Source organism: Urocampus carinirostris, chromosome 3 (assembly GCF_059441175.1).
Source record: "Urocampus carinirostris isolate Australia breed hairy pipefish chromosome 3, RoL_Ucar_1.0, whole genome shotgun sequence".
Taxonomy (NCBI): domain Eukaryota; kingdom Metazoa; phylum Chordata; class Actinopteri; order Syngnathiformes; family Syngnathidae; genus Urocampus; species Urocampus carinirostris.
The window spans coordinates 40,676,910-40,704,371 of record NC_142351.1 but is presented as its reverse complement, the minus strand read 5'-3'; the positions used below and the strand labels follow the sequence as shown (position 1 = coordinate 40,704,371).

Here is a 27,462-nt window from a genome sequence, read left to right as displayed (position 1 = left end):
GGTGGCAGTGAACAGTGCTGACTGCCATTTAACCTGACTTTCAGTAGTTGGATAATTTCGAACACAGCCACATCCAATCTAGAAGGGTGTGTACACTTCTACAACTCTGTTATCTTCTGCTTTACTGTAGTGCTGATAAATGGACAGTGTCCAGCTATAAGAAAAAAAGACACAAACAGATTCATACACATTTGAGAACAGTTTATTGGAACCCGGTGAGAGGGGCTCTTAACTTTGATACTCGTCCCCAAGTTGTCATTGTTGCATCTCTAAAGCTCTTTCCAGGTGTGCACACTTGCTGTTTCCACTCTGTAATCGTGTGGATGACATGATTGTCATCGCTACAAATTCACCAAAACACACATGACTTTTTTTTTTTTTTTTTTTTTTTTTTACACCTTAGGATATGACAAGTTACCATGAGATTTTTTTTTCTTCCGTAGAAAAACTCAGCACAGTTCTTTAGACCAGAGTTCACCTCCGCAGACTGTTATGTCCACATACAATCACCCTGTTCTTGGAGTCTACAATCCACGGGATGACTTCCCTCTTCGGAAGACAGGTGAGGCAAACGCAACACAAATACACACACATGCATTAGTTTAACCCTTATCGTTCCGCCATTGGGACTTTAGATAAACAAATACGTGTCTGTAAAATGTCACCAGTCACATAAATGCGTCATGCCAAAGCTTCAACTTTTAGGATTCAAGGCAAGACGACAAATTCAAATATACTTATCTCAGAAACATCACAATCAGTTGGAAACCATATACCCTAAAACTATAAAAACGGGATAGCTGGCCCAAAAGTGCTGGGAATTTCTACTCATGATACAGTTCCCCGTATGGTGTGGGTACATTGACATAAGTCCAGTGAATCCAACCGTGTAAAATATTTACTTAAAAAACATAATAATTCTGACAGATTAAAAAAATCTGCCTCAAAGCATTCTTGCACTGTAGATCTTCATTGCAATCCATCTTCTTGGCTTTATTTCTCCCCTTTAAAAAATAAACAGACTCGTCAAATTATTTTCAATACTTCCGCTAGCCTCAGACGTTTTGATTGACCCCACTTTTGGCCAATTATGAGCTCTGTTCATGGTATTTAGCCTGTAAAAATTTATGTTTGGCCTGTACTGAGAAAAAAATAATAAAACGCCATGACCACTTCAGTTTCATAAATCTTTAGCCAGTGACAGATTCAAATGTGGATTGACACATTGGTTAGCCAATACATTTTTTAACGTAAATATGGACACATTAACGGTATGTGTATTCAAAACAGGGCTAAAACTAAATGTGTGCAAAGGTAATCGTGATTCATTTTTCACACCATTATTACGCGCAAGTGTACTGTCCTAGAATAAAGTACACTTGCACCTTCGCTTCCTTACCATGAAGCACTCGTGCTTTGTACATACATAGCACAGAGAATGGATATGAAGGTAGACACAAAGTTTGGCAGATCCTCATGAGACCCAATGAAAAAAATGTTTTTTGCTGTGTTTGTTGTCACTTTTTCCTACAAGAGAAAGATGTGCTGTGCCTCCTCTTCTTTCGGGTGATTAACTGAGTTAGAATGCAGACAATTTCACAGCTTCACTTAGTAACGTTGACAGACTTGTACTGTACACGAGTGTGACGTTGCAATGACGGCTGTCAAAAGGAAGACTGTCACTTTGTTTCACTTCAAAAAATCAATTTGAAACGGTGGTTGTGGGGTTTTTTTTCTTCAGTTTTTCCATGGGAAAAAAACTAAATTGTAATATCGCAATTAAAAAAGTCGTTTGCGGACGTTGCCAGGCAGTTGTCAATCTTATTCATCAAACGCAGTCAAGCTGTCAATCTTAACTAAGTCGGTGTTCATGCACAGAGACACCCCCAGATGTGCGGAAAAAAAATCTAAAAAACCGCAGTACTTATTGAAGTTCATGGGCCCATTAAAAACACATAAGCGCTGCACACATCCTGAGCCATGCCAATGGTGAAGGATGAGCACGCCAGTGCCTTGGGCATATTACAGAGAGGTAAAGAAGGGACACAACCAAGTTAAAAATATGTTCTAATGAGGAATCTTTCTGATAGGTTTTGTCGGCTGATTGAATATTATAGTGTAAGTGACTAACTATCAGATCTTTATCCTTTTTTATTGGAACGACAGTTGCCATTTTGTCAGATTGTGCAACCTTCTTTAAAAGTCCTCAAACGGTTGCAAATCGAGTATTAGCTTTGTATGAGTGGTGTTGAGCTAAAGTGCTTTTCTCTGCTTTACGGTATTGTGAAAACATACAAAGGTGGATAAAAGTGCCTCTTGAATTATTTAATTATTTAATAAATGTTTTTAGCTAGATCATCTGTTAGAAATTGCCTTTTTAAAAAGGCATCTAAATTGTTATGTACAATAATGGGAAGTGGCATGTGAGTTAAGTTGCCAAATTGGATTTATAAGAAAGAGCTTCTATGCCTTATTGAAGTAATATCAAGTGCATAAACCCAATATTTGAGAATAGAGTTCACATGTGTTGGACATAAAAAAAACTCCAATCAATAGCACTCTAACACTTTTGGTCCCTAAAGTTATTTTGAAACATTCCCAGCTTCTGAACCCAACTTGAAGCTGCGCTCACGGCTGAAGCAGAAAGTGAGCGAGCGAAGGAGCAGTCCTCTCCTGCGTCGTCGAGACAGCCCCATCACCTCTGCAAAAAAACGCTCTCTTGACATGGCAGGTAGTGGCTCTTCAGGGTTTCCATGACATTTAATCAATTGTTTTTGGACTGGATACATTCATTGTTCTGGTTCTACGCAGATTCTGCATGTAGCAGCGCCCCAGGCTCTGGTCCAAGTTCCCCAAACAACAGTTCCAACAATATCCCCAATGAAAATGGCATTGTGTCAATCTCCAACAGCAAAGAGGTAATTGACATTATAATGTCAACATTCAATCCAATTTAGTCATAACAGTTCAGCATTAAACCTTCATGCACATATTCTGCTATATTACTTGTGCATTTTCTTTTTTTTTTCTTTTTTTTGACGGTGCTCAAATTCTGGTGCTTGTTAATTATTGACATGAAAACCCAGCAATATGTGTGCGTGAATGCACTTCAGATGACAAATCAGCAGAGAAGGACGCTGAGGAGCCTGCAAGATTCTATTTGTGGCAACCATTAGAAGCAGGAGTGGTGTGTGGAGGAGGCTTGTGAACATAAACTTGCCATCAAGTCGAGACTTCCACATTTGCCATTTCAATTGTAACTTGGAATATTCTTTAGAATAAGCTTATTTTACTGCTAGTATTTTTGATAAATCTACAGTTGTATTTGTTTTTGTTTTAGATCATATTTAAGTAACTATTCAATCAGTTTTATCCTTATAATTTACTGTAATGATAATCACAGCAAACAATGTCAAAGTTTGCCTTTTTTGAACCAGAATAGTAGTAGTTTCAGTCAGCATCTACCATCCTCCCAACCTTTATAACAGTTAAGTTTCACCACCCTATCATTTTAATAATAGTATTTGAAATGCCTCAAACATGGACACCAGACCACATATAGCTCCTAGGCCATAGTGGGTAAGATCAATTATCAGGCCTGAGAGAGTATAATGCGTTTTTTTTGTTTGTTTTTTTCTTTAGTGGAGGATCTGCACAGTAACAGTAATTTTACTTGCGTAACACACTTCAACGCTGCAGTTAGATGCCGAAATTCGCACTTCGGCGCCAAAGTTATATTATTCATATAAATTTATCATATTCTCTTATTACTATTGTTTTGAGTGGGGACAAAGTAGGCTCAGCCAACCACTATTTTTTTTAAATATGTTAGCGGAGGTTCACTCCCTCTGATCGTGTGTTTAATTGTTCTTGCACTTGCAGGCATCCTTGAGAGTGTGCAGTGGTGCTGAGCGGGGCTCCATTAGCCAGCTATCACTCTACACCTCACCGTCTTTGCCAAACATCACCTTGGGCTTGCCTGCCACTGCCACCGCAACGGCTGCATCTAATGTAAGAAAGTACCTTGATGTCGGAACAAGGAGGAACAAGAAAACACCTTCACATTTCATCTTCTTCCAGGTGACATCTGCTCAGCAGGATGGAAGTCTACAACCAGCGCTTTCCCTCAGCCCCCCTTTTGTCTCAGGTGGCCACTTGACCCCCTATCTGCCTGAAGTTTCAGTAGGGACAGGAGGCCACAGCGGACACAATCCGCTGCACCAGCACATGGTACTAATGGAGCAGACTCCTGCACAGAGCCCCCTAGTGACAGGTAAAGGAAGTTACTGTTAGCTAATTACAGTATATGAGAACCAAAATACTGTATTTTCCAGATTATTAAAAGCTCATAAAACCCCTAATTTGCTAGAAATTTCAGTGTGATTCTCATGTATCGCAAAAAAATGATAGATACAATTGGAAATGCATACAGTATTTATAGATATGCATTACGCAAGATTATACGATACATATCTGTTCTGTGTACATTGTTACACAGAATGACAATACAAGGAAATTATTATTATTATTATTATTATTTGTGCAATGATTGACCAATCGAAAAAAACATACCGTATTTTCCGCACTATAAAGCGCACTTAAAAGCCTTTATTTTTTTCAAAAGCTGACCATGCGCCTTATAATACAATGCGCCTTATTTATGGATCAATATTAAGTTGCAAAGTCTTCCAACTAACTTGCATCCGCCAACTAGATTTTCCCCCGAACGCCAAGTAGTCCGCGGTGTATGCTGGGATTTATTTACCGGCGTTTCATTGGCTAACCAATGTGTCAATCATCATTTGAATCGATCACTATTGGCTAAAGTTATTCGGATGTCAAGGGGCGGATCCTTTTTATCATTTACAGGCTGGCATAGGCTTAAGCTGCAAAACAAAGCCTGCAATTGTCCGAAAAAGATGTGTCAATCATCAGTTGAATCGGTCACTATTGGCTAAAGTTATTCGGAGGTCAAGGGGCGGATCTTTTTTATCATTTACAGGCTGGCATAGGCTGAAGCGGCAAAACAAAGCCTGCAATTGGCCGAAAAAGATGAATGTGTATAGCACGTGGTTGACGGCATACAGAAAGCATTTTTTACTATTCTGTATTTGTATTTTATTCTTCTGGATTTACTAAACTCACGGATATAAGAGGACCATGGCTGCACATTATTATTGAACACAACGACTTCGGTGAGCTACTCTGGCTATATATTTTCCCTGTATCTTGTTTCAGACTGAACTTGATGTTTCTGTGATAAGCGGTGCAGATAATGGATGGAATGGAGTGTTTATTTTTAAATTAAACTCTATTCCAAGTGTGTATTGTCATATGCACAGTAAAGTTGCAAGCAAAAAAGAAAATAGAAACTAAGGAATTGTTGGCATTTCTTGAATCCCAAGACTTTAACCTTCCGAATGATGGAACGATGCATTTGAGTGACATCGTACAGACACTGCATCCGCACGTGTTCTCGACACGTATTTGCGTCTTTGCAAGCTTTGGGAATGTTAAGGGGGTAATAAGTTTGACTGAACTATCTGACTGTTTTGTCAGCGTTCCCATTGTAGCGCCTTATAATCCGGTGCGTCTTATGCATGTCAAATATAGGACCAAAAACTATTTTTTCGGGGTGCGCCCTATAACCCGGTGCGCCTTATAGTGCGGAAAATACTGTAATTGCAAAGCATTGTGTGCAACGTGAATCGAATCCGTGTCATGGTGGTGAGAGCACACTTAAACCACTAATGATGCATATTAAATACGTAAAGGCATTACATTTTATCCTTTTATCACACTGTTTTTTCTCATGGTGCCAGAAACGAATGTCAAAAAATGGAGAAAACTCAAATTTCGTCCTGAAAGATGAATAAAATTGGGTTTCTGCGTTCTCACCGTTGCAAACCGGGTTTGATTCCCCTTTCAATGTTTTAAAGTTTTGGTTAACATTTTTTTACTGATCACTGATATCACTAATATATACCAAAAGTGTATTAAATGTACAGTGGTTATACACAAATAAATACAGTAGCTCACCATAGTTTTAATTCCGTGCGCCTTATAACCCAGTGCGCCTCATATATGAAATATATATGACAAAATATATTTTTTGGGGGGGTGCACGGAAATCCAGTGCGATTTGTAGTGTGGAAAATATGGTAATAAAGACTGTTGTGTAGTTATTGAAGGGGAATTTATAGTCAAGTAAATAACGATCATGTTAAATGTAATAATTATTGTATAGTTGTATTGAAGTTATACAATATACTTATCATCTGTTATCATTTGATTGATCGGCATAGCAATGTAATAAATCTTTAGATTATCTTTGAGACTGAGCAATTTTGATGCTATTCCCACAACATGGAAAAAAAGTTGTTTGATATAAAAATGAAAAGCCGATTGGTTTAATTACACAAGAAGTGTCATAAATCGTTGTCATGTTCTCAGATTAATATGTAAAAGGAACCCTACTATTGCTGTCGTTCTATGAAATTATTACTTTAAAGCTTTGGCTGACTCATTCTTAACAATATTGTAACTCCGATTGTCTCTAAAATAATACTAAAAGTAACCGTAAATAATGGTTTTAAAATTATTTACGGAGGTCTACTTGTTTCATAAATAGCAAATAGAAAACAATCCTCGGTTCTGTGGGCAGAATCTTTTGTACTAGCTTGATTTTTGTCGACACATGGCCATGTTTTGGCAGGCTGTGCAACCGTGGAAAAGAAAATTTGACTAAATTTTGACATTACCCTACATTGTTGGGTTTGGTTGGGGCGGGGTCCCTTAACCACTAGGTTTGTAGGGGCACCATTTCCTAATGTGTGTCTTGGGCAAGTTAGAGGAATTAAGAAATAAGAAAAACCCACAGAAATACATGTATAAAAAGAAACGGACAATTTTCGCATATGTTATGTCACAACAAACACAGCTTGAAGTGAGTAAGCCGGTAGCTTATAATAATTCCCTTGCCCTCATCAAAGAAATGGAAGGGGGAGAATAAAGAAACATGACAAAGTGGGTAGGTGAAAGAGGAGGTAATGGGTTTGGGTCAATTATTCTTTTTTTAAGTCTGAAAGACGAATAAAAAGTGTGTGGTCGTGTTTTAAGACCCCATCACAGAAGTTATTTTATTTACTGTCTGTCCCACAGGGGTTAGCGGCTTGTCCATGTCACCGGCAGCCTCCATGGCTAAACTGCAGCGCCAGCACCGACCACTTGGTCGCACCCAGTCGGCGCCGCTGCCTCAAGGGAGTGCCGCTCAAGCCCATGCCCAAGCGCTTGCACTTCAACAGCTGGTGGTCCAGCAGCAGCACCAACAGTTTCTGGAGAAGCACAAACAGCAGTTTCAGCAGCAACAGCAGCAACAGCTTCAATTCAACAAAGTAAGACTACGAAAGATAGAGGGGGTGTCAGGTTATAGATTTGAGAGATTGCAGGTCCCTGATGGAATCCTAATTTGTAACGTGAATTTGAGAAATCGGGAGAATCTGTAGCTTAAACCGAACACCCTACAAAAGCTCTCTTGGGGTTGACCTTTACACACATGTACACATTTTCTAACACTACGTTTAAAGGGTCGTTGAAGGTGTCCTTAAAAAGCTGAACGTCGAGTAATGTCTCTATTAATTAATTAAGTACACCATGCCCAACTGGGTTAAAAGAGCCATTTTGTAGGTTTTTTTTTTCCTCCTTCGCGCTGATCTGTTTTTTGCTTTTTTTTTATCGAACCAAAACTATTTAGGGTGTACAACACATTCAGTAAAAGTACAGGGGGGGATGGGGTGGAGGCTGACTGCTTGCAAAATGGTAAAAGTAAGAAAGGCCTGTTTAAATACAGTCCAAGAACTGTGTGTGCTTGCATGCGCAAAATAAGGAGCTTGACAGAAGCTGCAATTATGTTACAAGCCAGAAAATGGCGTCAGCTAGTAGAAATGTTCCAAATTCCGTACAGTACCTATCAGAGAACAGCTTTGTTAAAAGCAATTTCAGTCATTTGAAGTTGGTCTGCTGTGTTTCCGACACTTTGAAGTCTTTCCTTTTTTATTTTATTTGCTTTTTAACGTTAAAAACATATATTTAAAACAAATATTTGTATTTTGTAATACATTATTTTAGTACTGTAAATTCTGGACGACAGGCCATTGCTTTTTTGCTATATTGTAAAAACTTTGATTTAAAATATGGTGTTGCTCATTCTTTTCCGTGGCAGCACAGTGTAAAACGGCAAGCTGCTCTTTTCCAAAACGCATACACTCTAAAACACTGTGGTGACGTCTGAAAACATTTTTGACGCCCTTCTAGAGAAATTAGTTTTTGCCAACATTATCTATGTAATGCATAACAAATCAAGTAACATAACAGGAGCAAAACAGGTGGTTGGACAGTATTCTTTTCAATATTTAAAACGGTATTTCAACTTATTCTCACACAAATGAAGTCCTCAATTTATACATCTGAATTGAACAGCAGTGGAAGTTATTTATTTAAAAACGCTCCAATTGTCTCTCCGTATTATCACCTTCAACGTCGTCCATGAAGTTTCCTTTCGTCCTCAAGGAATAATAACAAGCGAATACAATTCGGTCGATTACCGCAGAAACCATCGTTTACAACAGAACAAAATCACATGTCTGTGTTGCCTGAAAAAAAGGTAAAAAAAAAGATACTTGTGCAAATTTCTCCGCAATATTCCAACTTAATTGAGGTTGGTGCATGCACAGATACTCTAATTGTGCATAATGTTCGGTCCATCATAAAAAGGGCACAGTTTTACCTACAGTTTAGTCTATTTGTCGCACCAACAGACTACATTTTGGATTACTTTGCTAAAGTATTCCTTATATGGAAGCTCATTAGATAATGTATGCTCACTGTTGAGACACTTGATGATAAAAAAAAAACAACCAACACACTATAATTACGCACAAACGCAAACCATCACACAAAACAATTTGATTAGCTGGGCGCTAGGGATGGGTAGAGCAATGCAACACAGCATGCTCCTCCTCAAGCCAACATTTCGTTTGCAGTTTTTTGTGACATATTTACAAAATAACTCTGCCTGCATCTTGTTTTGAAACAAATATTTTCGGGGGGAAAAATGTCAACATGAGCCTCAATGTTCTTTAAGTGTGATCATTGCTGATATGGGACACAGGCTTTGGCATTGTTATTATTTCATAAACTCTATCAAATCATCTAACGTCTCACAGAGAGGTAAAATGCGCTGTACTTTGAAGTCTTTTCTCACACTGATGGCTCTGCGTCCGCATAGTTGATAGCCAAGCCTGGTGAGTCGCCTGTGGGCCGTCAGCACCAGAGCCACCCGGAGGAAACGGAGGAGGAACTGAGAGAGCACCAAGATGTTGGGACACTTCCGCAAGGGGTCACCATCAAGCAGGAACCGCCCGACTCGGAGGAGCTTCAGGAGGAAGCCCTGCAACAGCACCGAGAAAGGGAAAGGCAGGCCGAGCAGGAGCTTCTCTTCAGACATGTAAGATGGAGGTGGTCGACATTGGATTCAGCGATTTCAAAACATGAATACTGTAATCCCTTGCTAGTTCATCCTTCTTACTTAGCAGTTTCTGGGATCTATTACCCCCTATTGCATATTGCTGCATCAGAAGCCAGCATTTCCACCACAGAGTGAGCTGCGCTCGTGCGGCCGAGGGTGGAGCCTATTTTCAAAATTGCAAAAAGTCACCGTCTTACCCCCGAATTGTGTTCCATTACACAAAAGAACAATCGCTGTGAAGTTTGGTTTAAATAAAATAAATTTTAGAGGTAGCTCAATTGCTGAGAAGTTTGGCGTTTTCTATCAGTTTTCATAAATGGGAGTTCTAGAGATGCTGGGATAAGCCACATATGTGTACGTTTATATCTCAAACAATTATTACCTACAAGTTATTACTCAGCAGGATCAGTCTAATTCAACTAGTATAATTTACCTTGACCTACGTTTGAAGACAAGGCCAGCAGACCTTCTTTTTCCTCCAAGAAGTGATTGACATTCAAAGATCAGCATCAGGTAAATATTCAGTACATTCAAACATTTATCACTTACATAATCTTCCATATCAAAGCTTGCACAAAATACATTTGTCTCACCATGATACAGTTTGATATTACATCTGCATGAATAGTCAAGGAACATAATGGCGAGACTTTCTAATCATCCATATTGCAGGCGGTCTTCCCATGAGCAACATGGTTTCAACTAAATCAAAGAAAGAAGGCTATCTGCTTGGTACTTATGTGTCTGAACTAACTGGAAGCAAGCTACCATCAGTTCGCATGGCTCTTGGTTTCTTTCTTTATTAACACTTGAAATTGCACAAGCCCATCAAAGCGTCTTCCGCAGTGACTGTGAAAGAAATATCATCATTTTGGAATAAAGCAAGAAGAAAAACATTTTCAAGTATGGCGTTTGCTAAAAAAGAACAAAGGACGACAAATAGCAACACGGAAAGACAAGGAAAGTGAGTGAAAAGAAGAACTTGATGATTTGTTTGACATTGCTCATGCTAATGCTCTCGACATTATGACAATTCCAGAAGACAAAGAGTCTTTGTTGGCTCAAAGAGCAAAGGGAAGAAAGGGGTCAATGACAGGTGTTGACAAAGAATTACAAGAGAAAGAAAAATGACTTGAAGAAAAACAAGAAAAGACATTGAAACGACGCCTAGAATCTGAAGCTGAGCAAAGAATTGCGAATGAGTCAGTTCAATTATCACGTAGCAGTAGTTGTTCAGAGGGTGACAAACCAGGAACAAGTCATGACATATCAGGTGTTGGTATCTCAAAGAGGAAGAGAGGCATGATAAATGTTGTAACTTGAAGGCCTGGATCATGGCGCCTCTTGCTGCAAGTGCCCCCCTCACTGATTTGCAATTTTTAAAGTCTTTGGTGGAATATTCAAACATCAATGCTGCAATATCTAAGGCAGCCCTTCGGAGATTTTCCTATCACCTGTGGTAGGTAACACCAGAAACGCTTTGTTTTACTATCAAGTCAGTGCATCAACAAAACAACTCATGGTGGCTGCAATGAAAAATAAGGACAACATAGATGAAACTGCTGAACAGTATTTTAAAAAGAGGATATCTGTAGATTTAGACACTGTTACGAGCAAATGTCTCGAAAACTTTGTGTCTTCAGGATCTAGCTCTTTCTTCAAAATCAATGGACCTTCCTGTTGGCTATCTTGATGTTGAATCACAGGAATGGGAATAGCAGGATGACTTCAAAACAAACTTTGGAAACTTCAGGCGATCAGTGTGGTCAATAATCTTGCCGAACGAGGTGTGCCGCTGATTCAGGAATTCTGTGGTCATAACACAAAATATGAAAGTGATCTGCAGCATCTACTGCAAATTGCTGAAAAACACAGCAAAACTTTTCCTGACAGCCAACTCTAATAAAGGGCTGAGTTTTTCTGATTGTCTGTATTATGTACCTAAGCTATCATTATTTGGTGTGTGTACCCGGCTTAATGGGCGCTAATTCAAATTTTTACAGTGATTGAGCTACCTGTAAATATCAACTTAATGGGCGCTAATTCAAATTTACACAGTGATTGAGCTACCTGTAAATATCAACTTACATGACTGAAACTTCTGCTGTGTAGTTTTTGGTGGAAGTGGAACATTTTTGTGGGGTAAGATAAAAGAATATATGAAAAAAAATATTTATTGGTTATATAAGCTCCACCCTAGTGCGGCCGCAATCAATTATCCCCAATCACATGTTGCTGTGAGCCAGAACTGGCAGATAGCGCTCTTCTGTCAGGCCTGGCAAATGTTTTTCGCTGTTATTTCTGCCTCAAATAAGTTGCACTCATGTGATCACAATCTATAAACCCCAAATCCCATATTGCTCAGAGCAGGGACCCCCAGAAGGCAGTGTTGTCGGGTGGTGTTCTGTTTGGGATTGCATAAAATGAAGCGCACTGATGTGGCTGCGATATATTATTCCTGATTTACTGTTGCTAAGAGCGGGGCCATTGCACATTTTGGTCTGACCTGGTGGCTCTTTATGCTGTTCTGTCCACCAAAAAGTGAATTGCACTCATTCAGCCATTATTCCCAATCAACAATTGATGAGAGCGGGGGCCTACAGAGGGCTTTTTTCTCCCATTTGCAAGCCGCTGAAGGCCTGGATGAAATGAACTGCACTGTTTTTTGCCATGATCCACTATTGGTGTCATATGTGGCGGCTCTTTTTCCAGCTATTTCCACCTTAAATTAACAGCACCCGTGCGCTGCGATTTATCATACCCGGTTGACTACTATTGCAAGCAGGGGCCGACAGGGTATATGGCATAAAGTAAAGGGTTGAGCTACTTCGCAGATTTTTATATATTGTTGGGTTTTCTGGTCTTTTTAACCATAAAAGAAGGATAGCAGTATGTTCAGCTTCAAGAAGCACCACTGTTATTGATTTATTTACGTGTGTGTGTGTGTGTGTGTGTGTGTGTGTGTGTGTGTGTGTGTGTGTGTGTGTGTGTGTGTGTGTGTGTGTGTGTGTGTGTGTGTGTGTGTGTGTGTGTGTGTGTGTGTGTGTGTGTGTGTGTGTGTGTGTGTGTGAGAGCAGCAGGCACTGTTGTTGGAGCAGCAGCGAATTCATCAACTAAGAAACTATCAGGCTTCCATGGAAGCAGCCGGATTGTCCATTTCCTTCCCAGGACACCGCCCACTATCGCGAGCACAGTCGTCTCCAGCTTCGGCCTCCCCATTCTCCATCAGCATGCCACCATCTGATCCACCCATCAAGCCTCGCTTTACCACCGGTCAGTCCTCTGTTTTTGTACAAATTAAATATAATTGGACAATTTGTGATTGCTCTTAGGATATTACCTTACAAAGACCGACTTGAGTTTAATATTTTTCTGGTAACTTTTTAATTTCTACATTTCGGAGCCTACTTTACTGTCTCTTCCTCATTTTGGGAATGTAATTTTGTTGATTATATAACACAACAACAAGACTAAAGCATTTCTAGATATTTTGTAGTCTTTGAAAGCAACGACAGTGTTGGTGCCAACATGCAGAATCGTTAAACAATAAAATAACGCCACATACTCAGAGAAACCAGATACCCCCCATCCATTAGCTAATTGACTAAGAGATTAGAGGTTCATGTGATGTCCTTCTAAGCCTAAAAACCTAAATGAATTATAATTTCAAAAAAACATCTCAAATACCTGTGTGCCTTTTGTGTGGTTTTGTGTTTTGTTAAAGTTTACTCCTGCATAGTATTTATTGCACATATGTCAAGGCAACATTTAATAATGCTTGTTTAAAAAGAAAGGAAATTGATTTTTTTCTTTTAGTTGTTTACGACATTCTTTATCTTTATTTCTACTGTAGCTTGGAGGTCAAGTAAAGTAGTTTAGGGCTGGGCAATAAAACAAATTAATTCAGTTAATATGCTAATTGACAATTCAAAGACTTTGTTAAATCTTCCAATTCAAGGGAAGTAATAACAGCTTGATTTGATTTAATTCATGCTGATGGTGATTAAAAAAATGAAGGTTTTTGCACAAGTGGCAGGATCAGTTAGTTTACTAGATGTTAAATTCTACTTGATTAATGATCTATGAATATGAATAAGATAAAAATCTTTTTGTTTTTATCAGGCATTTCTTTACTGTCTTGTTAAAAATCCAAGTAGATCTGTATTGGCGAGAATAACTGATAAAATCTCTATTTTAAGCTTTGTGCATTTTGCTCATCCCTTATTTTAGCCCCTTTTGACTGAGTGATTTTTTCCCCCATGCTAAATTTCAATCCAATGGCTATGTGACTGGGTGTATGTTTTCCCAGGTCTGGTATATGATTCCCTAATGCAGAAGCACCAGTGCATGTGCGGCAACACCAACAGCCACCCGGAGCATGCAGGCCGGATTCAGAGCATTTGGTCCCGCTTGCAGGAAACCGGACTCAGAGCGCAGTGTGAGGTAGCGTCCTCACATTTCTACATTAAATCGAGTTATTTAGAAGCGTGCAGCGTTCCATTTTTGTTTGGTTTGTGTGTAGTGCATCCGCGGGAGGAAAGCCACTTTGGAGGAACTCCAGACTGTTCACTCAGAGGCCCACGTCATGCTTTATGGAACCAACCCTCTCAGACAGAAACTCGATTGTAAGGCTGTACATACGTGCTGGTTGCCTGTGCCCTACTTCCTTGATGTGATTTTATTCCCCCCACTCACCAGGCTCAATCACGCCCATGTTTGTGCGGTTACCGTGCGGCGGTGTGGGGGTAGGTGGCGTAATATTTCATGTGTGAGGCACAATTGTAATCTAGTCGAGTTCATTCTTTGTGGCATGTGTTAATTTCAGGTGGACAGTGACACTATCTGGAATGAAGTCCACTCCTCCAGCGCAGCTCGTCTCGCCGTCGGATCTGTGGTGGAGCTCGTCTTCAAAGTGGCCACCGGCGAGCTCAAGGTATCGTGATCACGGCCTAATTTCATTTAGTCAAGCAGATGTAATTTTCCACTTTGGGTATGATGCAGAATAATGCAACCTCTAAAGTGCAGTGTAGTAATCGATGTCAAAGAAGTATACTTTCACATATGGCGGTAGAAGTTATGTAGTTTTATGTTTGTGTACCGCAGCACGGCGGCGCAGTGGTTACCGCATGTGCGGCAAAGTTCTGAGGTCATGAGATCAAAACTTCCTGCGTGGAGTTTGCATGTTCTCCTCATGCTTGCGCGGGTTTCCTCCCACATTCCAAAAGCATGCATGTCAGGTTAATTGGCTGGTCCAAATTGTCCCTAGGTGTGAATGAGCGAGTGAGTTGTCTGTTGTGTGCCCTGCGACTGGCTGGCAACCAGTTCAAAACGAACAATTATTTTAATGATAACTATAATACAACTAATATACAAATAATGCATTATATTCTCTGCTTATGTAGACTCACAAAGCACATACAACGAGTTTGTTTGCTGTTTGTTACACAATAATAATCAAATAAAAATGTATTTGTATTGCACTTTTAAGACAATGAAACTCAAAGTGCTGTATTAAAAACATTCAATGTACAATAAGAGACCAATCATTTCTATTAGTTTTTTTTCATTTGATATTCTTGGACAATACAAGGCTCTTTGACCAATATCAACTACTTTATGACATTTTAAAACTTAATTGTTATGGTTGATGGCCTATCATCTCTCTTATTCGTTTACCCAGAATGGTTTTGCCGTGGTGCGTCCACCGGGACATCACGCAGAGGAAAGCACACCGATGTAAGGCCTCTGCTCTGAACAAACTACAGCAAAACTACGAATAAAATCAATGTTTTTAAAGTTTTGCTGTCTTTGACATTTCAGGGGCTTCTGCTATTTCAACTCCGTGGCCATCGCTGCGAAACTGCTGCAGCAGAGACTCAACATCAACCGGATCCTCATTGTGGATTGGGTGAGCACGCCATCTTTAGATTAAATAAAAATTATAAAGAAAAAAAACTTTGCTCATGAGCTGTTGTTTAGGATGTTCACCACGGCAATGGCACCCAGCAAGCTTTCTACGATGACCCCAATGTTCTGTACCTGTCTATCCATCGCTATGATGATGGCAATTTCTTCCCTGGAAGTGGCGCCCCAGAAGAGGTGAGAAAATAGGAGATGGCCTGCCTATATACCGTGTTTTCCGCACTATAAGGTGTACCGGATTATAAGGCGCATCCCCCAAAAAGTCTTATTTTAAGTTGAACCACAGTAAGAGCACATTTTATTAATATTTGAATGCACATTATAGCTACGGTATTTTTGTTGGAACATACTACTCTTATGGTATATCTTTGTGCAGTGATTGGTGTATCTGACTTGACTGTGTTCTCCATTCCCTAACATTCGTTTCTGACACCGAGAGTAAAAATAGTGCAATAACGAGACTTTCCTTGGTCAACTGTACCACTCGTGGTCTATTTGTTAAGTGTCTGTGCTCTCACCACCGCAACCCGGGATCGATTCCCGTTGCATAGAATAGTTTCCAGCGATGTTTTTCGATTAATCTTTCATTGCACCGTAAAACCTCTTGTAGTTATACACATTTATAAATACTGCATGCATTTCCAACCTTATCCACCGTATTTGCCGTATATTAAGCACACAGAGTTAATAAGGTGCACATTTAAATTTCTAGCCAATTTGGAGTTTTCAGGTGTACCTTATAGTCCGGAAAATATGTTAAATAAAATGTAATTGAACGAGAAAGTAATATGTCGTCTTCCTCTCATTTGCAGGTAGGAAGTGGGCCAGGTATAGGTTTCAACGTTAACGTAGCCTTCACAGGGGGCCTTGACCCACCAATTGGAGATGTCGAGTACCTGTCGGCTTTCAGGTGCCAAATGGACCCTCCAAAAAAAAAAAAAAAAATGACGTTTGAAAATGAAAATACAATTTGCATGTTTGTCTGGTTCTTTTAGGTCGGTGGTGATTCCCATCGCCAATGAGTTTGCTCCGGACATCGTGCTCGTGTCGTCTGGCTTTGACGCAGTGGAGGGACACCCACCGCCACTTGGAGGTTACACGCTAACATCCAAATGTGGGTACAAGTTTTTTTTCAGTCAGCTTAACATATAAGTGAAAGAGACATGGATACAGCGACCCGATATGACGACATTTTTACTTTGCGGTGTTAAATAAAATGTTTTTCCGACCCCTATTTGCTGCATTCTCCCTTCTATATGTCATCAACAACAAATATTTGTGTGTGCCTCAAAACTTAGAAAATTTGAACTTTGCGGTGGTGGTGCCTATGATAAGTCATGTCTCTCTTGGTGTAATGCTGGTGTGCTATTGGTTTCATTCACAGCATGATAAAAATGCTAATATGCGATTGAACTCCCTCCCACAATGCCTCTCTCTGTTTTTATTTGGTTCAGAATCGGCAATACGAGGTTTCTAGTACTGTATTTTTTAGCTATGGGTCCCAAAGTTTACAGTGATGCTAAAGAAGGAATCAAAACATAACCTTGGAAACAAAGGTCAATATATCAAAAAAAAGTAGGGAATCAATACCCTTGCTAAATTGCGTGGCCGTAACTGATCAACGATAGGGACCATCAGTAAAAATAAGCAAGCGATTTAAGGAAGGAGACTTCTAAAGGCATGCCTATTCTCTCAAGTCTGCCGTCTCCTCTCCTGCATCCACCCATTACTCCACTCTGTCAGCTCTATTCACTTTACCAAATGAAAATCAAATTTCAATTTTCCTTTACCTGTACAATAATCCCTTGTTTTTCCGGGGGTTGCGTTCCCAAAAAACCCTGAAATTGTCAATACCCATGAAAAAGAAACATTAATTAGATAAGAGTAATAAAATATATATACAACTATAACAAAAAAAAATAAAGATACATCTACCAATGAAACACAACACAAATTTGTAGTTGAATAGTACCACGAAATTAGTGAGATACAGGCTCGGCAGGGGTGGGTTGTGAGAGTTGTTACGTAACTGCTGCAGTGGGCCGGACGTGCAGCCCCGCTTTTGCTATTTCTCCTGACACTGCTTTGGACCCGATATCAATACACGAAGCACCCGGTGGTGATCAGCATTTTGTTGTGCCCTTCTGAATTTCCTCAGAGTCCGATTTAATTGATGAATTTATTTTCAATGTAACAAGCTGCTCAAATACGAGATGTTACCATGCTTTGCAGTTTGTTTTGGGTGGACACTTTGACTTGTGTACCCGCCTGGCTGTTTGACTGACAGTATACACCAGCCTATCACAGTGGCACACATAGACAGTCGCACACACCTAACACACACACACACACGCGCACAGAGCCCACCGTGAACTGCCCTGTTGTCTGCTGCAGAACACAATGCTCGACAAAATTCTGTAAAATGTTTACACCGCGTAAAGTAAACCACAATACTGCATGGGATTGTTCTATGTTTATTTATAATGTCTACTCCCTAAGAGACAGCAAGGCATTTATAATGTAAATGAATCATATACTGTACCATAGATTATACCCAAATATTGCCTACAATATAATATTTTGTTATTTTAATGTCTTTATCTACAGTTCTTGGGGTAAAGATTAGCTACGCATTACCATAGGTTTGTACCCCTGTGGTACACAGCAATTTCACTCCCAACCGGATTAACGTCGTATCCTGGCGGTCCACTGTGGTTGAAATGTCTCTTCGTCATGACGCCAGATATTGGAGCTCCTTTAACTGTATTGCGATGGTGTCTCAATGTGTTTTAGGTTTTGGCTTTCTGACCCGCCAGCTGATGAGTCTTGCCGGAGGGAGGTTGGTCCTGGCCCTGGAAGGGGGTCATGATCTGACGGCCATCTGTGATGCCTCGGAGGCTTGCGTCGCTGCCCTGCTGGGACAGGATGTGAGCAAGCCGCTTTTCAATTATCCAGAATATAGCTTATAATTGAGTACTGTAAACAGTAAATTTTTATGGTATTTCGGCTAAATTACCCTTTACAAAAAATGACCAATGCAATGTTTAAATAATGTTTTTTGTATGCGTGCGCAGCTGGACCCCCTACCCAAGACCGTCCTTGAGGAGAGGCCAAACCCAAATGTCGTGCGTTCCTTGGAGAAAGTACTCGAGATTCACTGTAAGTTGCACGTGGTTTTTCTCCGACTTTTGGTGTTGACCTCAGAGGAGTGAATTTGTTTCCTTCTTCGTGCTTCTCTATCCCTTCTAATTGATTTTCTTACAACACGTCCAAAGATGTAAACAAAACGGAAGACCTTTGAAAAGATTTTGTGCTGTTGGGTATTATTTATGTTTGATCAATTAAATCAATGAAACATATGGCAGGAGTTTCTCAAAAACAAACAAAAATGGGAAAACAAACTGTATATTTGTGGAAATTACTTCTGTTTCTTTTACCCCAGATATAGAAAAACATACAATCTTTGTTTAACCCCGGTAGATGGTCTATTGTTTTTTTTTGGAGTCAAAAACAAAATGTTTGCGAAAAAAAACAACATGTTTTGTAAAGATTTTTTACAATGTTATTATACAGTACTTATATATGATAATCTAGGTAAATGTAACAAAGTCTTGTAGCTTGTTAAAGTAGAGCACCTGTGGTCTGGGCTTTTAAACAAATTTCCTCCCCAGAATAATTGTGAGTCTGAACAATAGGACTCGAATTAAAAAATGGCAGGTTGATTGATGACTCCAAAAACTGATCGAGAACTGATTGTAGATCCTAAATCACTGTGCTTACAGAAATGTAAGGGAGGAAATGTAGCTATCTTCTGGTCCAAAAGAGTAATTGCTTTTGTATAAATTGCAAAGTCCCCAATCGAGCATTCTTTTTGGGATTTTCAAGACTCAAAGTTTAACACACCTTCTATAGTAAACACTATTCGGCTTCTTGTTGTTTTTTATTTTTTTAAATGTCTTTTTGGTAATTTTCCCAAAATTGTTTCTCCTTTCAGGCAAATACTGGCGCTCGCTGTGTCACCATTCGCCACAGCTGGGCCTCTCGCTATTGGAGACCAAACGCGGTGACTCGGAGGAGGCCGAGGCTGTCACCGCCATGGCATCTTTGTCTGTCGCCAACACAAGTGCTGTGGATCACAGGTGAGCATGCTGGGAAGTATCAGAAAGGAGGCCTGAGGTTCTCAGGTTGACTTTTTATCATTTTAAAAATTGTCAAAGTGATGCTAGAGTCTCTGTCCACAAATCTACCATGAGCAACTGGTAGATTATTTAGCAACATTTAGTAAAAAAAAAAAAAAATATATATATATATATATATAGCATTGTCAATGTAATGCTAGCGGCCTAGCTAAAGCTAACCACCAAAGCGATGCTAGTCGCTTACGAAGGTGGCAGTTGTGTAAGCAAAATATGCTATATATCCGGGCTGGGAACTTCTCGAACAGAACACAATAGACCCCAGTGACGATCAAATGATCAATTATTAAGATCTTGTTTAATTCTTTCATGTTCATGTGCAACTAACTACTATTTTTTGAAGTCGACTAGGCACCGACTATCGAAACCATGAGATGAATAATCTTATCATTATTTTTTCTTAAATTTAACATGAAGTTGATTTAATTATGTGGCAAATGATGATAAACACCAAAAATGAGTACAATGAAATATACATATTTTACTGAACATACTGCAGAATAATTAAAAACAAATGAAAGTGCCATATCTAAGAACATTGCTCAGTCAGTAGAAACAATAATCAAAAAATAATAAATTAAAATCAAATTGCTATTTTATAACTGTTAACTAGGGGTCTCCAACATGGTGCCCTCTAAAGAGGGCTGAGGTGCCCACGGACCTGTTCTTAAAATGGCTCAACACTGCTGGGTCATTATTTTCATATAAAATGATGTTTTTAGTTGTTGAACGAGTTTATCTAACCCTTAAATTACCCTGGTAGTTACAAAGTAACAACATAGTAATAACATGATAAATTGTGATTTTAGAAATCCACAGCAACTTCAGTGCCTTTGGAGCTAATTAGCAACAAAAAGTAGTTCTTGCCTTGAACAAGGTTGGAGACCCCGCCTGTAAACCAAGAGCAGGCCTATTAGCAGCAGTGGAACAGTAAATAAAACAGATATAATGAGCATTTTGTGAAGTACTTTTAGTGGTCAACCGCAAAGTCTGTAACAAAAGCACTTAGCAATACTCAACAGTTTGAAAACAAACGGTATTGACAACTGAGGTTTGTCGTTTTTGACGTTTTAACAATTGATGTTTGTTCTTGGGACTGCTTGCATTTATTTTCTAATATGTTTGTCAGGTACGTTAAAGCTCTCTTTTATATCATATTATAAATTGTATAATGCAAGTCATCAAAACCGTATTTGCTTGAATGTTACATGAATCTATCTTACCAAGGCGAGTCAGACTCTGTTTCAATCAACTGTCTGCCCTTTAAATGTTCTAGTGTCACAGAGGCGCTGCCATGGTGCGCAAGGTCTGCTTTGCAAACTTAGCAAGTAGTCTTTTTATTCATTGTATCCAGGCAAAAATATTAGTTTTAGTACGCTTACTTAAAGGTGAAGCCATCATTGCTGTATGTTACCGCTTGCGACGGACACTATTGGCATGAGTGACTCTTAGCAGAGATTATATTAATGTAGAGATGCCTCACTCCATTGAAAAAATGTGTCTGGCGGCAATACAGTAGTTGACAATGGAATTCATTGTTGACTATTTATATTATCGATTTTTGTCGCCTAGTCGCTGCTGCACTAAGTCACGTATTTTTACAACTCATGTTGATTATACGCGAGGCGTTGAAATTTCCGGCGAGCTAACACCAGTCGATTAAAGTTTTAATCGCTGTCTTATCTTTCCTCATCAGACCTGAAGATGAACCGATGGAAGAGGAGGAACCACTGTAAACGAGGTGTGAATACACGACGATGTCTCGCTGTTAGTATTGACCTCCCTGGAGGAACACTCCTTTGAAAGCAAGGAGTCTCAACTGATCCCTTCATTTCGCCCCCTCTACTTTAAACAGTGGAGGGGGCCGAAGGTAGGCTCAGCTTCCGGACAGGAAGCCAATCAGGAGACAGACGACTCGAACAGAGAACCAACAAAGACAACAAAAAAACACTTGTTTCGTGGTGCTCCTGTGGGGATTTTCTGTCGGTCCGTCACCCACTTCTGATGGGATGATTTTAGATCTGACCACAGAAAGAGGCAGAGATTCTTTCTGGAAGCCAAACGGTTCCGGCTGATGCCAACACTGTATGAACACCGGGGACAAAAGTTGTCCTGTGCCACTCCCGGCTCGGGATTTTATTTTATTTTCTCGACTCGCTCTGCAACAGAAAACAAACATTTACAACTCGCATTCACTGTGGACTTTCAGTCTTACAAACACTCGTTTTCATCCGAGGTTGAAATAGGAGTGCCTTGGTGAGGGTCCGCCGGATTTCACGATTGTTCAGGAAACGTTTGCCTTAAAGATCTCCTTCTCGGAGATCAGCGCCGGAAGGGGGGACGAGAATTAGGACAGCAAACAATCTTTCAGCATGTTTACTCGGAACGTGGCCTCTCGCTTCTTTAAAGAGTTATTTTACTTTAGTGGATGGATCTATTTTTCTGCGGATGACGACGGGATTTGTAAGAGGTAGTATCATTAGATGAAGCGCTTTTACTCTTATGTAGCGTTCCTTTAAGAGGCGGATTAAGCATGAGAGCTGAGGCCGGATATATTTTTCCCCCGTTTTGGAATGTCAAGCAAAGAAAGCCAAAGCATGATCATGCATCTGAGAAATATTTTGACAACACTTGAGGAAATAACTTCCCAGGTGTCTGAATTACGCCTTCTGCTGGCAACTACCCTGAAACTCGTGAAACTCCAGTCTTGTATATAAACATTGCGTATATTTTGCCGGAGAGGAGACTGCCGTTTCATATCGACCTTTGCGTTTTTTCACACGTTCAAATTCCAATACTTTGTTTTTTAGTGTCCTTTAGTTCTTACTTTTGACCATTTTTTAGATAGTTCTAAAAATAGCCTCACAGGATTGCTCCATTTTGTATTTATCCGAGATAAGGAGCAACTTTCTTTCTTTGTACGGTTCTTTGGGCCACTGCGTTTTGTTTCATTGATTGTGTATTTATAACTTACTGTTTATAGAAGATTTGTATATGGAAAATTTCTAAATGTACTCTAATGACAGCTATGATATTGTGAACGGAACACAGTGCGGTGTTAATACATGGACGTTGAAGATGAAAAGAAAACGAGAACGGCGTGCTTGGATACTTATCAACTGCACTGTTGCGATGTAAAGTCATCCCGTGGCGCTGCTTTGGACTTTTCCTCATCAAGTCAAATATTTTGTTGCCTAAGTCAGTCTTTTTTTTTTTACCCTCGTGCGCGCATCTAACGTGCACTCACCTGTGATCAAGCCAGTCCAGGGGCCATTTTATGTAGCGAGCTGGTTGTTTTTTCTTAAAGAGTCCAACTTCACGGTCATTGTCCATTTATTTTGGGTTGATAAAGCGTGATAATCGATACTTTGCGAGACAATTTTATTTCGGTCACACGATCTCTTTATGACAATTGTGCAACTTGTACTATATCGTGAGTAGCGGTAGTTGAAAAAAGTACCATAATTTCCATACTATAAGCCCGACTGACTGTAAGCAGCATCCAATACATTTTCAAGGGAAAAAACATTTTGTACATGCATAGCGTACACTTGACTGACTATAAGCCACACATGCCCATGTTGAAACATAAGATATTTACAAAGTAAGAGACCGAAAGAATTTCCAAAATGGTTTAATAACAAATACACACGGGGGAACAGTCCAGAGACACAGCAATTAAAAAACACTGGAGCAACACAGGTAACACACAGAGTTCGTACAGGTGCTTGAAATTCTTGAAAATGCTTGAATTTAAATGTTGTGTTTTCAAGGATTAAAAAAGTGCTTACATTTTGAATGAAATGCTTGTAATTTTTTGAAAATGTTGCCTTGTTTCTTAACAAGTCTGCTTTAAAACGACACAGACACTACTCTCTGGTAGCTTTGCTTTGCCATTGCATTTTGTCTTCCCCGTGATTTAACGGCAGCTAGCATTAGTTTGTATGGCAATTTCCTGTGAAGCGGGTGGCGCCCAATAGGACAGGTGCACAATACACATAAACAGGGAACTGTGAAATGTGTATTAGTGCAAGAATTACATATCAATTATTATGGACATTTATTATGGGCCATGTAATAAATGAAGGTTGCATTTCTCAGTTGTAAATTGTAATGGGAAAAGCCTCCTGCAACTGAAAATGTAAGCTACGCCTTACTGTCCTTTTTACCTAACACCTGTATGGGGAGAGATTTGTCTCAAAATATTTACACACGTATTGTTCAGATCCTCGCATACATTCATGATTTACTCGAGATCTAAAAATTATATGTCTCGTTAAAGGCACACCCAAGATTGAAAATCACAAATATAAATCGCAGTTATATTTGCAGCTATGAAAAATACATGATTCACTCCGGATTTCTCTATTTAATGGTACTGGGGAAATTGGAAAATTGGCTTTAAAAAATCCTTAAAAAGAGCTCGAATTTGGCAGTGAAAAAGGTGTACGAACCCTCAACACAGCGCAAACAGGTCTGGTTAAACACACTGTTAAAAGTCAAGTCAAATTTATTTGTATAGCCCTTAATCACAAGGTGTATAATACACTAACCAGAGCAACACAAGTACAAGTACACTGCAAAAAAGCAACAATGCAGCAACACAAGTAACACGGTGCTAAAAAAAAGTAAAGAATTCATACATTAGCCGCATCTCTGGATAAACTGCAGGGTTGAAGTGTAAATAGTACGACACACGTTGTGGCTTATAGTCTGGAAATTATGGAAAATGTTGTGCCAAGTGATGTTCAAATTTCTGTCTTAAGTGCTAATGCCTGTTAATGACATGGGACTTATTTAAATTGACAGTGTGTATTATTTGACCACTAGATGTTTATCTCTTGTAGGGGTGTCAAACATGCAGCCTACGGGCCAGATCAGGCTACCCAACAAATTGAATCCGTCCTGCGAGACAATGCTGAGAGATGCACAACAGAAAAATGAGCCGCTTCATGTTATACTAACTGCAGTTTTAAATATGTCCACTGGATGTCACCAAAGCCAGGCACCGCTGCAAACCACCCACTTTAGCTGTATTTGCCGATTAGATTTATCAACCAAAGAACATTTGAGGACACAAACAATCCTGATGTTAGTTTACTTAAAAAATAAGTCATGGGCGTGCTGTCTAAGGCAATACTATTGCATTTACCTTGATTAAAAACTATGAAATCAACAAATACCACTTTGGTGTCTTTGCAGAAGTTTAAAAAAGCTTCGGCTCCTTTCTAGGATATATATATATATATATGTATGAAATCAGGTAAACATTTGAATTAAAAATAGAAAAAATAACCAGAAGAATACTTTTTAAGGAATAAATCACTGAAATCATTTTCACTTAATCGGTGATTGTGTGCTATTTTTGACACTTTACAGTTTCTCCGAGTAAATGTTGTTGTTGTTTTTTTTAAACAAATGCACAGTTGATAAACAGACAAGATTTAGAGAAGGAAAAAATATTGAGGGGGAATAAAAACTCAATCGTTTTATAATCAAATTGTATACCCCTGAATCAGAATTTGTGAGCCTCCAAAAGATCTTCTGCCCTCCACCTGAGGCACACATCTTTTGCCATTAATTTACTAGTCCAGCTCCCGTAAGAATGTTTTTTCTTACTATACTTACTTGCCTTTCCTCCGTGTTTGTCACTTAGAATGCAAAAATAGTGAAACAAAAATCTATACCCATTTTTAATTAAAAATCTGGGATGCGCGCTATACACATAAATACGGTATGTCAGCTCCCTCTCGGTGAGGCTCTTATTTACAATAAATGCAAATGTCTCGACCGACAAGTATGCATTTTTACATATTTCATGTGATTTGAATTTTTTTACCACTATGTGGTGCTAAATGATACACACTGTCTCTCTAAAGTCATTTTTGAAACTTTCCAGTTTTTTACTCATAGTCTGACAAAAACATTCCATTTTGATTCATTGTTTTATATACTTTTCATGAATATGAATCACAACTTTTGTTGATTAGCAGACAATTGTTTTCATTTAGCCCCAGCTCGCACCAACTTTAACTCTTTGCATGGTTTGTGAGTCAGCATGCCTGCTTGTCTATGAAACAAAAATAAATGTATTTGCACAATAGAGGAAGAACAAAACAAAGACCTCTGGTGGCGTTGGAAGAGCCGGGAGAGTTTTTCTCCCGATCTGGCGTGCAAACATTCTCCAAAAACTTTGTCCCTGCCCCCTCACTTTTGCTTGTTCTTGTTTCTGACTAGCAATTTCAGCACTTAAAACGAACGGACTGCGTTTTTCCCTGCCGAAACCCCTTCGGCTTCATTGAAGAAAGACTCTCCCAAAGAATGTTCCTCTTTCAAAGATGTTCCAAACGCTGGAGGGTTGCTGTGCTTTTATTAGGGAAACTGTCTTGGAGGAGGACGTTTGATTGTTTCACCCGCCTCGGCCAGTCCTACAAACGACCACTGTGGCTCAAGAGCAATTCTTGGTTTACATGTACATTGGAAAAGAAGTTATTTTTTGTTGGCTGATTATGTCTCTAACGATGAAAAATGTTATTTCTTGGGGACCTACGCTTTGGACGTTTCATCTCTGACATCAATAAAATATATTTCTGAAAAATATCTGCGTCTTTGGTGGTCTGGATATCGATTACAGTGGTACCTCTTCATACAAGCATAATTAGAATCTGACTCAATGTAGCGAGTGAATTTTCCTGATATGAAATAATCAAAAACTGATTGGACGGTTGCTCACCTCCCAAAAGTATCAAAATAAACCCTAAATTGCTATAAAACACATCTTCCTGATTACTAAAAAACACATTTGAATAGTATTCATCCATCCATTATCTGCACTGCTTATTCTCAGTAGGGTTGCAGGGGTGCTGGTGCCCATCCTAGCTATCTTCAGTAAGTGGGCAGGGGACACCCTGAACTGGTTGCCAGTTCCACCTGCTAAACTTAAACAAATACTTTTACAATAGCTGACGGGACTGTTGCATGTGAATCCATCTCCATCCATGTTGAAAGATAACTAGGGCAATGCCATTAGTTTCTCAAACTGTTCATTTGGTCAAAAAACATCTATATCCTGTAATAGTTCAGATAGATATAACATTTATAAACTTTATTTGGAACTCTCTATGCATTGTATTGTTCTATTGCAGCTTTCAACATCCAGAAAAGGAATTAAAGTTTGCCTGTTCAGGCCATTTGCAAGGAAGAGGGACGGAGATCGCATACCTGTCAACTTAAACCTATTCCCATATTTTTATTTGTTTTTTTATGATTGTTTAAAATTGTGCACGCTGTAATTTTAGAAAAAAAACAGACCTATCTCAGCTTACCCATTTCTGCTCAAAGCTAGGTTGTCTCCATCACTGGTACTATACGACAACGTCATCGTAGATTGCTAATATTGTTGCAGTATAGTCTGTGAGTAGATATGTTCTGTGTTGTGTTTGTAAGGTTTATTATCGCTTAATAAGGAGGATTTGCAATCATTAATAATGGGAGCATTCGGCAGAGGACAGCACGAGAGCTTGGTGGTCAGCATGCAGCCCCATGGTGCGGTGGACCAGGGTTAGATTCCAGCTACCGCAGCCTCAGTGCAATGAGTTTGCATGTTCTCCCCATACCTGCCTGGGTTTCTTCCGGGCACTCCGGTTTCCTGCCACATTCTAAAAACATCCATGTCACGTTGACCGGCCAGTCCAAATTGTTTCTAGGTGTGAATGAGCGTGTGAATCGCTGTATGACTGTGTGCCCTGCGACTGGCTGGCAACTAGTTCAGGTTGTCTTCTGCCCACTGCCCCAAGATAGAAACCCAAGTCAGGAGAA

At 39.5% G+C, this 27,462-nt stretch overlaps 1 protein-coding gene across 3 annotated transcripts in view; it reads left to right on the top strand.

The window, feature by feature from the left end:
• The window catches only part of LOC148369707 (histone deacetylase 4-like), an 81,585-nt gene extending 55,341 nt beyond the window's left edge, over positions 1-26,244 (top strand). For all 3 annotated transcript variants that reach the window (XM_088331847.1, XM_088331846.1, XM_088331845.1), the window contains 21 exons: positions 444-562; positions 2,603-2,731; positions 2,812-2,918; positions 3,883-4,011; positions 4,081-4,273; positions 7,162-7,394; positions 9,287-9,505; positions 12,604-12,799; positions 13,836-13,969; positions 14,049-14,151; positions 14,225-14,271; positions 14,352-14,459; positions 15,207-15,262; positions 15,347-15,434; positions 15,506-15,625; positions 16,261-16,358; positions 16,444-16,562; positions 18,242-18,375; positions 18,523-18,607; positions 19,443-19,587; positions 21,341-26,244. In XM_088331847.1, coding sequence (XP_088187973.1) covers positions 444-562; positions 2,603-2,731; positions 2,812-2,918; positions 3,883-4,011; positions 4,081-4,273; positions 7,162-7,394; positions 9,287-9,505; positions 12,604-12,799; positions 13,836-13,969; positions 14,049-14,151; positions 14,225-14,271; positions 14,352-14,459; positions 15,207-15,262; positions 15,347-15,434; positions 15,506-15,625; positions 16,261-16,358; positions 16,444-16,562; positions 18,242-18,375; positions 18,523-18,607; positions 19,443-19,587; positions 21,341-21,380 — 2,602 coding nt within the window. In that variant the 3' untranslated portion in view covers positions 21,381-26,244. The remainder of the gene's footprint in view (positions 1-443; positions 563-2,602; positions 2,732-2,811; positions 2,919-3,882; positions 4,012-4,080; positions 4,274-7,161; positions 7,395-9,286; positions 9,506-12,603; positions 12,800-13,835; positions 13,970-14,048; positions 14,152-14,224; positions 14,272-14,351; positions 14,460-15,206; positions 15,263-15,346; positions 15,435-15,505; positions 15,626-16,260; positions 16,359-16,443; positions 16,563-18,241; positions 18,376-18,522; positions 18,608-19,442; positions 19,588-21,340) is intronic.
• The last annotated feature ends 1,218 nt before the right edge of the window (positions 26,245-27,462 follow it).